We start from the raw sequence: 15,778 nt of genomic DNA on the forward strand, positions 1-15,778 counted from the left end.
CCAAGGCCACATTGCTGGTCGGTGGAAAAGCTGGGACACTGACTCAGGTCTTTATAACTCTGAACCCAGACTCATAACAATGCCAGCTTCTCAATGTGTATGTGGCCTGGGGGTGGCAGATAAGTTAGAGATGCGTAGAGATGGTTGGTTGGGAGACACATCTTGAAGCTTCATTTGTGTAGCAAGAGATTGATTTACTTAGAAACATTTTGTTTGGGGAAGGGGGCATGCTGCTGTCTTGTGGGATCTTAGTTCCCTAACCTGGGGTAGACTTTTCTGATTGTTTATGCTTTCCAATTTTTAGTAATGTGAAAATATAATATATAGAATTTTTTAACTATTTAAAATACCACCTTAAAAATTATGGAAAAATTAATGGGTTTGCAATAAGTGATCTTTAAGGTCCTAAACTTTGAAATTTTATGATTCTGTGAATAACTCCAGATGGAAGAAGAGGGAGAAAAGACATTGAAGGAACCAATGTAACTGCACAGAAAAAGCTACTGTGTTTTTATGAAAAATAATAAATGCAATGTTTAGAAAACAAGAACCATAACGAAGGGTAAACGAACAATGTTAATCTAAACAAGATAAAAATTTTAATATCTCTTCAAACACACCCAAATAAGTGTCATCTTAATAATAATCCAATAACATAATTGTAAAATGTTGTTTAAACTGCTAAAAGAAAAACATTGGGTGGAAATGAAGAATTATTATTAGAAAAGGAACTTCACATTTTTAAAATATTTAATTTTCACAGCACGCTCATAAGACATTATATTCTATTCTGAGAGTAATATGAATTGAATGCTTACCTCCCTTCAGAGCTCTGCAAAAGGAAAAATCATCATCATATCCTCGGCAAATAACTTCTTTGCGCAATGGGAAATTCATGGACTTAGTAGATAGATAGATATTGAAATACAAGCTTTTTATATCTCTTCCTTAAAGAGAAAAAAAATTCATTAGCCCTTCAAATAAGGTATTTTTTTATAAATGTTTAATAACCAACATTGACTGTATACTTAAAATATGCCTTGTGTTTTTCCTACATTATTTCACTTAATCATCATAACTACCTGTAATATGGATATCATTATCCTGTTTTGTAGATGAGAAAACTGTAGTTCTGAGAGGCCTACTGGTTGATTGTAATCAAATAGAATGTTCCACAGTGAGAATTATCTGTGCTATGCCAAAAAATAGAAGAATCTATATTTTTGAGAAAACTATCAAACTGACAATACAAAATTTCCAATTGTTGTCACAGTTCCACTAGGAGATTCAAAAGAAAGGGAAGGAAGAGGAAGTAATAATAATCATGATCAACTCATGCCCACGTTTTAGTAGTTTTGATGAAAGATTTCTTGGAGGATAAAATTGAACCCATTGATTACAACTTAAATAGATCAACTTTTTATTATTCCTTATGATCTCCTTATTACCAGTGAACATGGAAAACTCCAGGAAGAAATGCATTTGTCTCATCTCCTCCAAGTTATTCAGCTGGCCCAACTGGATAAGATGTACAATCTCTTTTATAATGAAAACAAGTATTGTAACTACTACTTTGTGGAAAATATTTTCCTAGTAAGGTCACCATGACTCATTGCAGCCATAGTAAAAGAAAACGTTTTCTACCTTCACCTTGAACCTGACTGTGCTTAACAGAACTGTCCCCTCCTTTCTCAAAACACTGTCCTTCCTTTGCTGTTGGTGCTGCCACTCTCTTCTTGTCGTCCTTGAACCATTCTGACTCCTCTCCCCAGTCTAGCTCGCTGACTCATCTTTCTTAGGGTTCTAACTTCAGTGCTTCTTAATTTCACACTGCACACTCTCCCCAGCTTTAAATACCACAAAGGGTAATAACTTCTAAATCATCGTGTTTGGTCTCAACTTTTCTTTTGAGCACCTGTCCTCTGTGTTCATTCAATATCTCTACTCAAATGTCACTTATTACCACCTGCAATAGATCTCAAATTGATTTCCTCATCTTCATTACCAAATCAACACTAGAACTCTTAACCCTGGTAAATTCTGCTTTCATCCCCATTACCACTGTCTTAATGCAGGTCCTCATTACTCTGAGCAAACTTCCTTGTTTGTCTCCATTACTGTACTTTCAGGGTTAAATGTAGAGAGGGAGAACATCATACAGTCTGTTTCAAATAGTGGCCCTCATGGTCCACTCCATGGACTTGGACCTGAACCTCTCTCGAAGCAGGAATGTGTATGGAAGTTGAAGACCTGTTTTCATGGGGGATGTCTTGAGATAAAGGCATATGGTAGCATGGCATCCAATGATGCAGAACAAAGAAATTTCTTCCATTTCTGTGTGGAACACACTGACTCTAGGCTTCAGTGATTCCAAGAAAGAACGTGTTGCTTTGACATCTCGATACTTTACATCTTGAGAAGCTTCTTGCCCTTAGACATCACTGTGGTCACATTAGAGTTCATTGTGGTCATATTAGAGTTCACTGTGGTCACTGTGAACAATGGTCGAAGTGACGTATCACTTGAGTGACTCAGCAGCTCAGGGATATCAACATGGATATTGGAGTGAGGGGGCTTCCCTGGTGGCTCAGAGGTTAAAGCGTCTGCCTCCAATGCGGGAGACCCGGGTTCGATCCCTGGGTCGGGAAGATCCCCTGGAGAAGGAAACGGTAACCCACTCCAGTATTCTTGCCTGGAGAATCCCATGGACGGAGAAGCCTGGTAGGCTACAGTCCACGGGGTCTCATAGAGTCGGACACGACTGAGCGACGGAACGGAACGGATTGGAGTGAGAGACTGGGACATGGTGGCTCTTGGGGCTTTGGTGAAGAGGACTGTTTTTGAGCTCACCGATGACAACTTCCAATACTTTGGCCACCTCATGAGAAGAGCTGACTCACTGGAAAAGACTCTGATGCTGAGAGGGATTGGGGGCAGGAGGAGAAGGGGACGACAGAGAATGAGATGACTGGATGGCATCACTGACTCGATGGAGGTGAGTTTGAGTGAACTCCGGGAGTTGGTGATGGACAGGGGAGGCCTGGCGTGCTGTGATTCATGGGGTCGCAAAGAGTCGGACACAATTGAGCAACTGAACTGAACTGAACTGATGACAACTTTGCGAACTTCTAGAAATAACTTTGAGGAAGGTGTATGATCCAGCTGTATTTGTCAATTAGTTAATAGTGATACACAATTTTATTAGCAAGGCTATGAAGTCTTAAAATAAATGATTTCCATTCCTAACCTATTTTTGGTTCAAGATTAGGGTTATAGCTCTTACTGAATTTAAGTAGAGATAGGGCCACAAAAATATGGTTGATTTCTATTAATATGGCCCACAATTTCACACAGATGTTCTAGTATATTCCAGGGAAACCCGGGTCATAAAAGGAAAGCATTATAAAAAATATGACCAAACAATAATTACTGAATTAATATAATGTTACATAAATGTCATATCTACTAAATGATTAAGGTATTTGTGGTGGCCTTGGAGGTGTACTGCTCAAAACTCCCTTCCAAAGAATCTGTGAGGAGAGCAGTAGGCAGAGAGCCTCCAGCTATTGCACTTTCAGAGACCAGACTCTCTAAGTCTGCTCCTGTAACAATGACACTAGAACCAGTCTACTCCTGCCTGTCATGGGACACGTGTGACACGCAGAAGGCTCCCCACTTACCTTGCTGAGGGTGTCTCAGGGATTCATTTTAATCTGATTATCATCCTACCAAATTCTCCTTTCTTCTCTCTCATTTCAAAACTATTAGGCCAATCCAATACCTCAATCTGAATCTTCTCCTTGCCTGCTCTGGCTTCCTCTTCCCTTTACTGTTCATAAGAATTTCCCTCCGCCACCCCCACACCCTGCAAAAAATCCCTTGTATGTCTAATTCTTTCTTGGTATCTGCGTTTCAGAGAACCCTAAGTAAAACTATGTTGTATTATTATTACTTGGATCAGGAAGGTCTGCTTCCTGTGTGTAAAGGCAATGGGCTTACTTGAAAATGAGGTCATTCATTATGTAAATAATCACTTCTGCAAACACACACAAATACCACAAAGGTATTTGTAGTGTGTGGGGTAAAGCACACCACACAGACCAGAAAACAAAACCTGAGAAAAAGAGGAAGAAATTGTAGAGCTTTCGTTGGGCAAAAATTTAGATTATATTAGGGGATTAAGGGATACATGCTACTATGTGTAAAATAAGCAACAAGGATATACCATACAGCACAGGGAAATATAGCTATTACTTTGTAATAACTTTTAAATGAATTATAATCTATAAAAGTACTGAAACACTATGTTGTACACCTGAAATTACTATAATATTATAAATCAACTACACTTCAGTGAAAAAAGAAGTTTAGATTATTTCTTTCACCTTTGGCTAAGAAAGTAGAGCAAACAGTTCATTATTCTTTCCTCTGTGCTACCACTAAGCCTTACTGCTATAATTTCACTTATCAGCTCTATCTCTCCTATTGCATTGAGAGATTCTTGAAGGTCAAGAAAATGTCTTATTTATCAATGAATTCACAGTACATATCATAATATTTGAGATAAACTACACAATTACTAAGTATTTTTAAATGAATAAATTAATGCAGAAACAAAGTGTCAGGATACAGGTTAAACGATTAGATTCAGGAAAATTAAAACATAAGTTTATTGTTTATCATTTCTGGATTCTCAACTACCCTTTTTCCTATAAGCTGGAGAACTAAACTCAGGAATAAATGTTTCTTAAGCTTATTTATATAAAAGCACTTTTTTAAAGTATAAACTCCAAATATAAGCTAGGATGTAAATGATAATGGTGATGATGAAGAAACAATAATGACAATGATGACGATTACAACTGAAGTTTCCTGGGATCTTTACAGGCCACCATGGACTGGTAGGAAAGGATGAAAGTTGGTTTGGGGGGATTTTTTTGGCCATGCTGAGTCTTCACTGCTGCACGTGGTCTTCCTCTAGTTGTGGCAAGCAGGGGCTTCTCATTGCAGTGGCTTCTCTTGTTGCAGAGTATGGGCCCTAAGGGCATACAGGTTCACAAGCTCCAGAGCACAGATTCAGTAGTTGTAGTGCACAGGCTTAGTTGCATGGCGGCTTGTGGGATCTTGTCTGACCAACCAGAGATCACAACCATGTCTCCTGCATTGGCAGGCAGATTGTATCTCTGGACCACCAGGGAAGTCCCAGAAGAAAGTTTTGTGTATTTTCATGAAGCCTTAGATCTAGCCCAATGCAATCAGCATCATCCAACTAACTTTTACTAAGATGATAGCAAATAAAATCATTGAGAAGAAAAAGAAGAAATAACACAAAACAAAACAAAAAGCATTGCTTCTTTGCATATCATCATCACCATATTTTTTTTTTTAGAAAGTTCACCTTTAGGGAAAAAAGAAGTCCTGGATTGCTCATATACAAATCTTTGACTCATGAAAATCCAACTTTACTTATCAGTTGAATAGCTAATGATGGACAGGGAGGCCTGGCGTGCTGTGATTCATGGGGTCGCAAAGAGTTGGACACAACTGAGCAACTGAACTGAACTGACAAAGGATATAGGTAGTAGATGGTTAGAAGTTTCAAATTGTTTCCATTTTTACCATGCCATTATATAATCCCTCCTTCATGAGTGTGAGCAAGCCTAGTGACTTGATTCTAAAAAATAGAAAATAGCAAAGCTAATAGGGTGGCACTTTCATCATTAGGCTATATAAGACTGTGACTTCTATCTTGTTAGCTAACTGTCCCCCTTGTTAATTTCAAGGAAACAAGAAGCTATGTTGCAAAGGCCCAGAGAACAAGGAACTGAAAGCTGGCCAACAGCCAGACAGAAACTGAACACTGTCAACAACTACCTAAGCTTAGAAGTGGTTCTATCCTAGTTGAGCTGTCAGAAGAAACCCTGGCCAACATCTTGACTGCAGCATTGGGGAAGACCTTCTGAAGCTGACACAGCTAAGCCATGGCCAGACTACTGACACCTAAAGACTGTGAGATAAAGAATATGTATTGTTTTAAGCCATTACCATTATGATAATTTATTACATAGCAATAGAAAACTAATACACATATAACTCCATCATTTATCACTGATATTTCTGGAACCCTTTTAATTGATCTACCAAGAACAAAATTTTGGACTTACTTGGAATGTAGTAGAGATACAGAATTCCACGGCTTCCCTTCAATGTTATACAGGGCTCAGAATGTATTGAAATAGGAAATTTCAAGTTATCTAAATGGAATAAAGAAAATGTCAATACAATTAAAATAATTTTAAGTCATTTATAATAAGTATTCTGAATATCAGCACACCCCCCTCAAAATGACCTTTTCCATTAAAATTTTATAATGAGCAAAATTGAGAGTAGTTAAAAATATCATCCTCCCCAGAAGAGTGAAGTCAGCCAGATGGCAGATAAAGTCTTCCTTCCCCCTACAAACACACCAATACAGCAACAATTTATAGACAATTTCCCTTTGTGAGAAATCAGAAACCAACCAACAGTTTCCTGCATCCTGGAGAATGCAAAACCAGACTCACCAAGTCAGCAGTGAGGTTCAAGACATCTCTCACCAGAGACACTGCTCCTGGCTTAGCATAACAAGGAAGAGATACCCTACCCCTCAACTTCACTCAGGAGGGAAGAGATGGTTTATGCATTCAGAGCGCCAAATTTTCCAAGGAGATCCCCAGAGGACTAAACAAAGTCTGAACAGTCTTAGAACTAGTAAGGAGACTGAATCAGTAACTGCAAGTTTCCCAAAGAAAAGTCCAGGGCCAGATGGCTCCACAGGAGAATTCTACCAAACATTTAAGTCAGAATTAACACCAATTCTTCTCAAACTGTCCCCCCAAAAATGAAGGAGAGGGCACACTTCCAAACTCATTTTATGAGGATAGCATTGTAAAGCCAGACAAAGACACCACAAGAAAAGAAAATTATAAGCCAATATCCCTGATGAATTTACATGTAAAAATCCTCACAAAATACTAGCAAATTGAATTCAATAGCACATTAAGAGGATCACACATCATGACTCAGAGGCATTTTTACCTGGGATGCAAAGGCTAGTCCAACATACAAAAACCAATTAACCGATATGCCACATTAACAGACTGAAGAATAAAAATCACATGACCATCTCAATAGACAACAAAATTCAACACCTTTTCACGATAAAAACTCCCAACAAACTATAATTAGAGGAAATGGCCTCAACATAATGAAGGCCGTATATGAAAAGTTCTTAGCTAATATCAGATCCAACAATGAAAAATTGAAAGTTTTTCCTCTAAGATCAGGAGCAAGACAGGGATACTTACTCTCAACAGTACTGAAAATCCTAGCCAGATGAATTACATAAGAAAAATAAATAAAAGGCATCCACAACGGAAAGGAAAAAGTAAAATTTTCTGTTTTCAGATGGCAAATTTTATATATAGAAAACCCTAAAGGCTCCATTAAAAGTTGTCAGAACTAATTTTAAAAGTTACAGGATACAATATCAAAATACAAAAAAACCATTGCATTTCTATACACTAATAATGAACTATACAAAAAGGAAATTAGGAAAACAATCCCATTTACACTATCACCAAGATTATAAAATATCTAGGATTAAACTTACTTAAGAAGGTAAAAGACTTGTATGTTGAAAACTACAAAACATTGATGAAAGAAATTAAACAAGGCACAAACAAATAAAAAAAAAATCTTATGTTCATTGGGCTTCCCTTGTGACTCAGCTGGTAAAGAATCTGCCTGCAATGCAGGAGACCTGGGTTCAATCCCTGGGTTAGGAAGATCCCCTGGAGAAGGGAATGGCTACCCACTCTAGTATTCTGACCTGAAGAATTTCATGGCAGGGGAGCTGACAGGCTACAGTCCATGGGGTGGCAAGGAGTCAGACATGACTGGGCGACTCTCACTTCACTTTCTTGTTTAGAAGAAGTAATGCTATTAAAAATGTCCATTTTATGCAAAGCAATCTACAGAATCAATACATTTCTATCAAAATCTCAATGACATTTTTTACAGAAATAGAAAAAACAACTCTAAAATTCATATGGAACCATAAGGATGATAAATTTGAGAAAGAGGAACAAATCTGGAAGCATCACATTTTCTGATTTCAAACTATATTGCAAAGCTACAGTAATCAAAATAGTATGGTAGTGTCAAAAATATGGCCATATAGACCAGTGGAACTGAAAAGAGAACCCAGAAATAAATCCACATGTATTCTGCAAACTAATCTTTGACAAGGATGTCAAAAATGCACAATGTTTACAGGAAAGTCTTCAACAAATGGTGCTGGGAAAACATGCAAAAGAATGAAACTGGACCTTTATTTTATACCACAAACAAGAGCCAGCTCAAAAGGCATTAAAGACTTAAACATAAGATTCAAAACTATAAAAACCCTAGAAGAAAACACAGGGGAAAACTTCATGACATTGGATTTTACAATGATTTAATGGATATGACACCAAAACAAAGGCTGCAAAAATATAAATAAACAAGTGGGACAATATCAAACCAAAAATCTTCTGTACAGAAAAGGAAACAATCAACAGAGTGAAAAGGCAGCCTATGGAGGGGGGGAAAATACTTGCAAACCATATATCCGAAAAAGTGTGGATCTCCAAAATACATAAGGAATTCCAAAAATTCAATTGTAATGAAACTAACAATCTGATTTTAAAATGAGCTAAGGACTTGAATGTACATTTCTTCAAAGAAAATATGCAAATGACCAACAGGTATATGAAAAAATGCTTGTCACTAAGCATCAGGAAGATGCAAATCATGAAACCACAATGAGATGTCACCTCACACCTCTTTTCTTGTTTTGATAGTAGTCAGATTGGCTACTATCAATAAAAGAAAAGAAAGATGACAAGAGTTGAAAAGGATGTGGAGAAACTGGAATGTTTGCACACTGCCTGTAGGAATGCAAAATGATGCAACTGCTATAAAAAACAGTATGGAGATACCTCAAAAAATATTAAAAATATTATTACCATGTGATCCAGCAAACCTACTTCTGAGTACTTATCCAAAATAATTGAAATCAGGATCTTGAAGAGACATTAGCACTCCTACATTCACTGTAGCACTATTCACAATATCCAAGGTGTGGGAACAACCTAAATGTCCACCAACAGATGTGTGCATAAAGAAAATGTGATATATAAATACAATGGGATACTATTTAATGTTTTTTAAAAAAAGGAAATTTTGCAATATGCTACAATATGAATGGACCTCGAGGACATTATGCTAAAGGAAATAAGCCAGTCACATAATTACAAATACTGCATAATTCCATGTATCTAAAACAGTCAAATTCATAGAATCAGAGTGACTAGTAGTTGCCAGGGGCTGAGGGGAAGGGGAAATGGGGAGTAACTAATCACTGGGCATAGAGTTTCAGTCAAGCAAGTGACTAAGCTCTAGAGATCTGCTGTATAACTTCATGCCCACAGTCAACAATAATGTACACTCAAAAATTTAAGAGGGTAGATCCCATATAAAATGTTCCTACCACAGTAAAATAAAATTTAAAATTCTGTACAAATACAAAAAAAAATCTCCCTATAATGTAAATAGATTAGTGTTTTAGTGTCCTTATATTGGCCCTTATATTGTTAAGGTGTAGTTTGAAGGTAGTGAGTTACTTTAAATTGCGTGGAAGTGGGTGAACTCCTCAAAACATATTTTCATAAAATTACTTGTTTCATTTTCATACTTTTTAGCCTGTTCTTTTCTACATTGCTCTTCCTCTCTTTACTCTCCTCACCTTTTTGTATGTTCCATTGGTTAAAAATAGAAAATACACATCAAGTAGAGTTCTAGTAAACGTTAAGTGACTGAATACATGAATGATGAGTGAGTTAATAAACAAATCTTCCTAAATAAGAAATTTCAAGAAGAGCTTATAAAAGCACCGAGGAGGAGAAAGAGACTAAACCATTTTTATTTAATTTGCCCCTAAATGCAACCCTTAAAAATTAATGTTAACATCTCTCATTCAATGAATTGAGTTTCCTTGCAATAAAATTCTCACAGAATGAGCTATATTAACAGTCATTTCACCAAATCATGGATGTTGACAAATATTTGATGAAAGATGATCATTCCTGGGACAATTACAATCAAAGAAAAACACCCTAAATTTGCAACAACATAGATGAAACAAGGGCATTATGCTAAGTGAAATTAGTCAGACAAAGAAAAACACTATATGACTTCACTTTTATGTGGAATCTGAAAAACAAACACAGAAAACACACAAAAACAAACTCAGAAAACAGACTGGTGGTTGCCAGAAGCAGAGGGTGGAAGGTGGGAGAAATGAGTGGAAAGGGTCAAAAGGTACAAACTTCAGTTATAAAATAAGTAAGTAATGGGGATATAATGTACAGCATGATGACTATAGTTAATAATACTATTTTGCATATTTAAAGGTTACTAAGAAAGTTGATCTTTTGGGGGCGGGTGGGAGGAACATGCTTGTGGCTTTCAGATTCTTGGCGCCCCAACCAGGGGATGAACCTGGGTCACCACAATGAAAGTGCTGAGTCCTGAATACTGGACTGCCAGGGAATTTAAAAAAAAAAAAAAAGGTAGATCTTAAAAGTTTTCAGCATAAGAAAAAAGATTTGTAATCTATGTGTGCTAAGTCGCTTCGGTCATATCCAACTCTTTGAGATCCTATGGACTGTAGCCCATCAGGCTCCTCTGTCCATGGGATTCTCCAGACAAGAATAGTGGAGTGGGTTGCCATGCCCTCCTCCAGGGGATCTTCCCGACCCAGGGATTGAACATGTGTCTCTTATGTTACTGAATTGGCAGGTGGGTTCTTTACCACTAGCACCACCTGGGAAGCCCAACTATGTGAAGTGACAGATGCTAACTAGATTTATCATGGTGCTCATGTCACAGTATATACAGATATCAAATCACATTGTATATGTGAAACTGTTATAAATATATCAATTATATCTCAAGTTTTTAAAAAATGCTCAGAGGTGAGTGAATAAATACTAATTCTCAGTCACTAAGTCATATCCAATTCTTTTGTGACTCCATGGACTGTAGCCCACCAGGCTCTTCTGTCCATGGGATTTCCCAGGCCAGAATACTGAAGTGGATTACCATTTCCTTCTCCAGGGGATCTTGCCAATCCAGGGATCAAACCCACATCTCCTGCTTTGGCAGCCGGGTTCTTTACTGTTGAGCTACCAGAGAAACCCAACTGAATAAATATTGTGCATCTATTTATTGAATTAATATAGTCATTTAAACCCCTGGTGACTCAGACTGTAAAAAATCCACCTGCAATGCAGAAGACCCGGGTTCGATCCCTGGGCTGGGAAGATCCCCTGAGAAGGAAATGGCCACCCCCTCCAGTATTCTTGACTGGAAAATTCCATGGACAGAAGAGCCTGGTGGGCTACAGTCTATGGTGTCACAAAGAGTGGGACAAGACTAAGTGACTAACACTTTCACTTTTTACTTTCAAAGTCATTTAAATAAATTTTTAGGATATTTAATGATATAGATGTTTGTGGCATACTATCAAGTTTTAAAGCTGCTGGTTACCCAACAATATACCCAATATGATTCCATTTTTACTGTTTTTAACATGTTATTATATATCTAAAAGAATATTTACCAAAATAACAAACTGTTCATAGTGGTTAACTCTTAACTGATTGACTTATGTGCCTTATTGTCTTCTTTTCCACCTAGATTTTTGAAGGTTTGCATAATTAGTATACTTATTCACTTTCTTACCATTGAAAAAGTTGACATGGTATTGAAACATGGGCACTTTCATATGCATTGCCAAGTACAGTGCAATATGTCTCTTCTTTCTCAGTGATAAGCTTGTAGAAAACCATCAGAGCAAGCCAATCAAGACCCTGGAGTAAAGTTGGGAACAAGTTAAAAGCAGTGAATCACCAGGACCAATTGTCATAAGGGCAATTCACCACTTTCAGTTAAGGTTCCCAATGTCTGAAGTTGGTCTGGTTATGATGAAACCATCAAGTCAATCCAATCAGACAAATGGTCAGAATACCTCTATGGGTGCTCAGTATTGAGCCAGCACCACAGCAAGGCAGGGTGGAGTATAGAAGTATAAACTTAATCTTTACATCAGGAAGCCTAAGATTTTTCTAGAAAGACAAGACCGCCATACATTAAAAAAAAATTAGATGTAAGACTCAAAAAATCACATAACAGTATATAATAAGTGATTTTTCATTTATTTGCAAAGGTTTGGGAACTAATGAAAAACAGTTTTATTATTTTAAAGTCACCATGTTTATGGTAAAATCCTACATTTGGTTTAATAAATACAGAAAGTAGTGACCAGGTTCAGCATAGAATGAGAGCCTCCAGGTTCCCATGCAAATGTCAGCATTGCTAATCCATTGTAGCACTTTTCCCCTGAGCTCTGCCTTAGAATCCGTCTTAACATTCCGGGCAACTGCAGTTAGCACATGAAATGAAATCAGTGCCACTCTGAGTGTCGGCAGTAAGTACTACTGGAGATCACAAGAGAAAGCATTGGTTGGAGTTGAACCACCACAGCATTTCATTTTACTCCTTTAACAGGATTTCCATTACATAAATATGCAGTTCCTTCTGATAGGAATGCCCTTGTCCTCATCAGTCTATAAACTCTTTCATATGCCTTCAATATGTACTCAAATATCAACAAGTCTGTTAAGCCTTCCTTGACTCCTCCACACGTTCCCAGCCCAACAGCCACAAACACACTATCACTCACAGTACTTGATCATCCTTGAATGGTCATTCAAAATGTTTACTACAGTTATTTGCTCACACATCATTCTTTTTCGTAAAAATAGTGCAAGCCTTGAGGGCAGGAAGCACATCTCTATTCATTTTGCATGACTCTGGCACACAGCACACTGTAAATAATAAATGTGTGCTTATTCACTTCTTAGCACCAAATATTGCTCTAGGCACTACAGAAACAATGAACAATTGATAAATGCACATTCCAGTAAAGAAATCTAACAGGGCCATGAGAGAAAGACTGAGTATGTGGGAGGGACAGAGAAGCTGGGGGAGTGGCAGTGGGTAGAGATACCTCAACTACAGTATCCATTAAGTGAGTGACAGGAAGCAACCAACTCTGTGGACGTTGTGATCAGGAATGCAGACTCAGAGGTGACAATGACCTTGATATGTTCAAGCCACAAAAATAAACACACATGCATATATACACAAATAATGCTTCATGAGATACATATAATAGGCAAATTCACAGAGACAGGAAGTAGAGTAGAGGTTATCAGGAACTGAGGGGAGGAAGAAACGGGGAGTTATTTTTTAATGGGTACAGAGTCTCTGTTTGGGATGATGAAAAATTCTGAAAATTGGTGATAGTTGCAAAGCAATATGAATGTATTTAATATCATTGAATTATACACTTCAAAAGTGTAAGTTTTATGCTTATGTTGGTAATACAAATAATAATAGTAATAATAATATAGGTCAATGTAAATGGAAAATAATGGGGGGGTGGGAATCATAGGAATCAGACAGGTAGGCAGGGCCATCTTGAAGGGGTCTTAGAGGCCTTGGTATAAAGTTGGGATTTCACTCTAACTGTAGTGAAAAGCTACTGGGGGATTCAAGCAATCAAAATAGTCTTATGTAACTTATTTACATTTTAAAAAGCTCTCTGGTCTCTATGGTGAAAACTGATTGTATGGGGGAAGGAATTAAAGCAGAGAGAGGCCAGTTCAAGAGGATATTGCAGAGGCCAGAGAAAAGAGATGAGGATGGCATAAGTGGTGAGCAGTGGACAGTGAAAAATGGTTGGCTTTAACTATTTAAGTAGCCAAGACATGGAAGTAACCTCAATGACCACTGACAGAGAAATGGATAAAGAAGATGTGGTACATAAATACAATGGAGTATTACTCAGCCATAAGAAAGAATGAAATGGTGCCATTTGCAGCAACATGGATGGACTTAGAGATTTATTATACAAAGTGAAGTAAGTCAGACAGAGAAAGACAAATATCATATGATATCCCTTATGTGTGGAATCTAAAAAAAACAATATAGATGAACTTATTTAAAAAACAGAAACAGACTCACAGACTGCAAAAACAAACTTATGATTACCAAAGGGGAAAGTTAGAAGGAAAGGATAAATTAGGAGTTTAGGATTAACATATACATAATACTATAAATAAAACAGATAATCAATAGGGCCTACTGCTCCGGGAGTTGGTGATGGACAGGGAGGCCTGGCGTGCTGTGATTCATGGGGTCGCGGAGAGTCGGACACGACTGAGCGACTGAACTGACTGACTGACTGACTGTACGTCAAGGTTGTATATTGTCACCTTGCTTATTTAACTTATATGCAGAGTACATCATGAGGAACGCTGGGCTGGAAGAAGCACAAGCTGGAATCAAGATTGCCGGGAGAAATATCAATAACCTCAGATATGCAGATGACACTACCCTTATGGCAGAAAGTGAAGAGGAACTCAAAAGCCTCTTGATGAAAGTGAAAGAGGAGAGTGAAAAGGTTGGCTTGAAGCTCACCATTCAGAAAACAAAGATCATGGCGTCTGGTCCCATCACTTCATGGGAAATAGATGGAAAAACAGTGGAAACAGTGTCAGACTTTGTTTTTTTGGGCTCCAAAATCACTGCAGATGCTGATTGCAGCCATGAAATTAAAAGACGCTTGCTCCTTGGAAGGAAAGTTATGACCAACCTTGATAGTATATTAAAAAGCAGAGACATTACTTTGCCAACCAAGGTCCGTCTAGTCAAGGCAATGGTTTTTCCCGTGGTCATGTATGGATGTGAGAGTTGGACTGTGAAGAAGGCTGACCGCCGAAGAATCGATGCTTTTGAACTGTGGTGTTGGAGAAGACTCTTGAGAGTCCCTTATACTGCAAGGAGATCCAACCAGTCCATTCTAGAGGAGATCAATCCTGGATGTTCATTGGAGGGACTGATGCTAAAGCTGAAACTGCAATACTTTGGCCACCTCATGCGACGAGTTGACTCACTGGAAAAGACTCTGATGCTGGGAAAGGTTGGGGGCGGGAGGAGAAGGGGACGACGGAGAATGAGATGGCTGGATGGCATCACCGACTCTGTGGACATGAGTTTGAGTGAACTCCAGGAGTTGGTGATGGACAGGGAGGCCTGGCGTGCTGTGATTCATGGGGTCGCGGAGAGTCGGACACGACTGAGCGACTGAACTGAACTGAACTGAACTGTATACAGGGGATTCTACTTAATATTCTGTGATAACCTATGTGGAAAAGAAGTTGAAAAGGAATCAATATTTCTATATGTATAACCAAACCACTTTGCTGTACCTAGCACAGCATTGCAAATCAATTATATTCCAATATAAAGTAAAAATTAAATTTATAAAAAAGGTAGTTGGGGAATTCCATGGCAGTCCAGTGGCTGAAAACATACACACACCAGTGGTTAGAACTCAGTACTTTTACTACTGTGGCCAGGATTCAATCCCTGGTTGGGGAAGTAAGATCCACAAGCCAAGCAGTACAGCCAAAAATAAAAAAGTAGTTGGCTTTAAAATATGTTCTGGGGATAATGAAAATGGAATCATTGATAAATCCAATGTGAAAGTTAAGGGAAAGAGATAATTAGGGATACCCCTGGTTTGGGGGCTAAGGAATTAGGTAGATAATGTCATGAGGAAGATTTC

General features: G+C 37.9%; 1 protein-coding gene across 2 annotated transcripts in view; it reads right to left on the reverse strand.

Moving 5' to 3' along the window:
• LY96 (lymphocyte antigen 96) overlaps window positions 1–15,778 on the reverse strand; it is a 40,622-nt gene that overhangs the window by 18,182 nt on the left and 6,662 nt on the right. For both annotated transcript variants that reach the window (XM_055432068.2, XM_055432067.2), the window contains exons 2-3: window positions 6,165–6,254; window positions 819–947 (exon numbers count right to left, since the gene is read on the reverse strand). In XM_055432068.2, coding sequence (XP_055288043.2) covers window positions 819–947; window positions 6,165–6,254 — 219 coding nt within the window. The remainder of the gene's footprint in view (window positions 1–818; window positions 948–6,164; window positions 6,255–15,778) is intronic.

This window comes from Moschus berezovskii, chromosome 16, assembly GCF_049115385.1.
Source record: "Moschus berezovskii isolate FMDL1 chromosome 16, NW_MosBer_1.0, whole genome shotgun sequence".
Taxonomy (NCBI): domain Eukaryota; kingdom Metazoa; phylum Chordata; class Mammalia; order Artiodactyla; family Moschidae; genus Moschus; species Moschus berezovskii.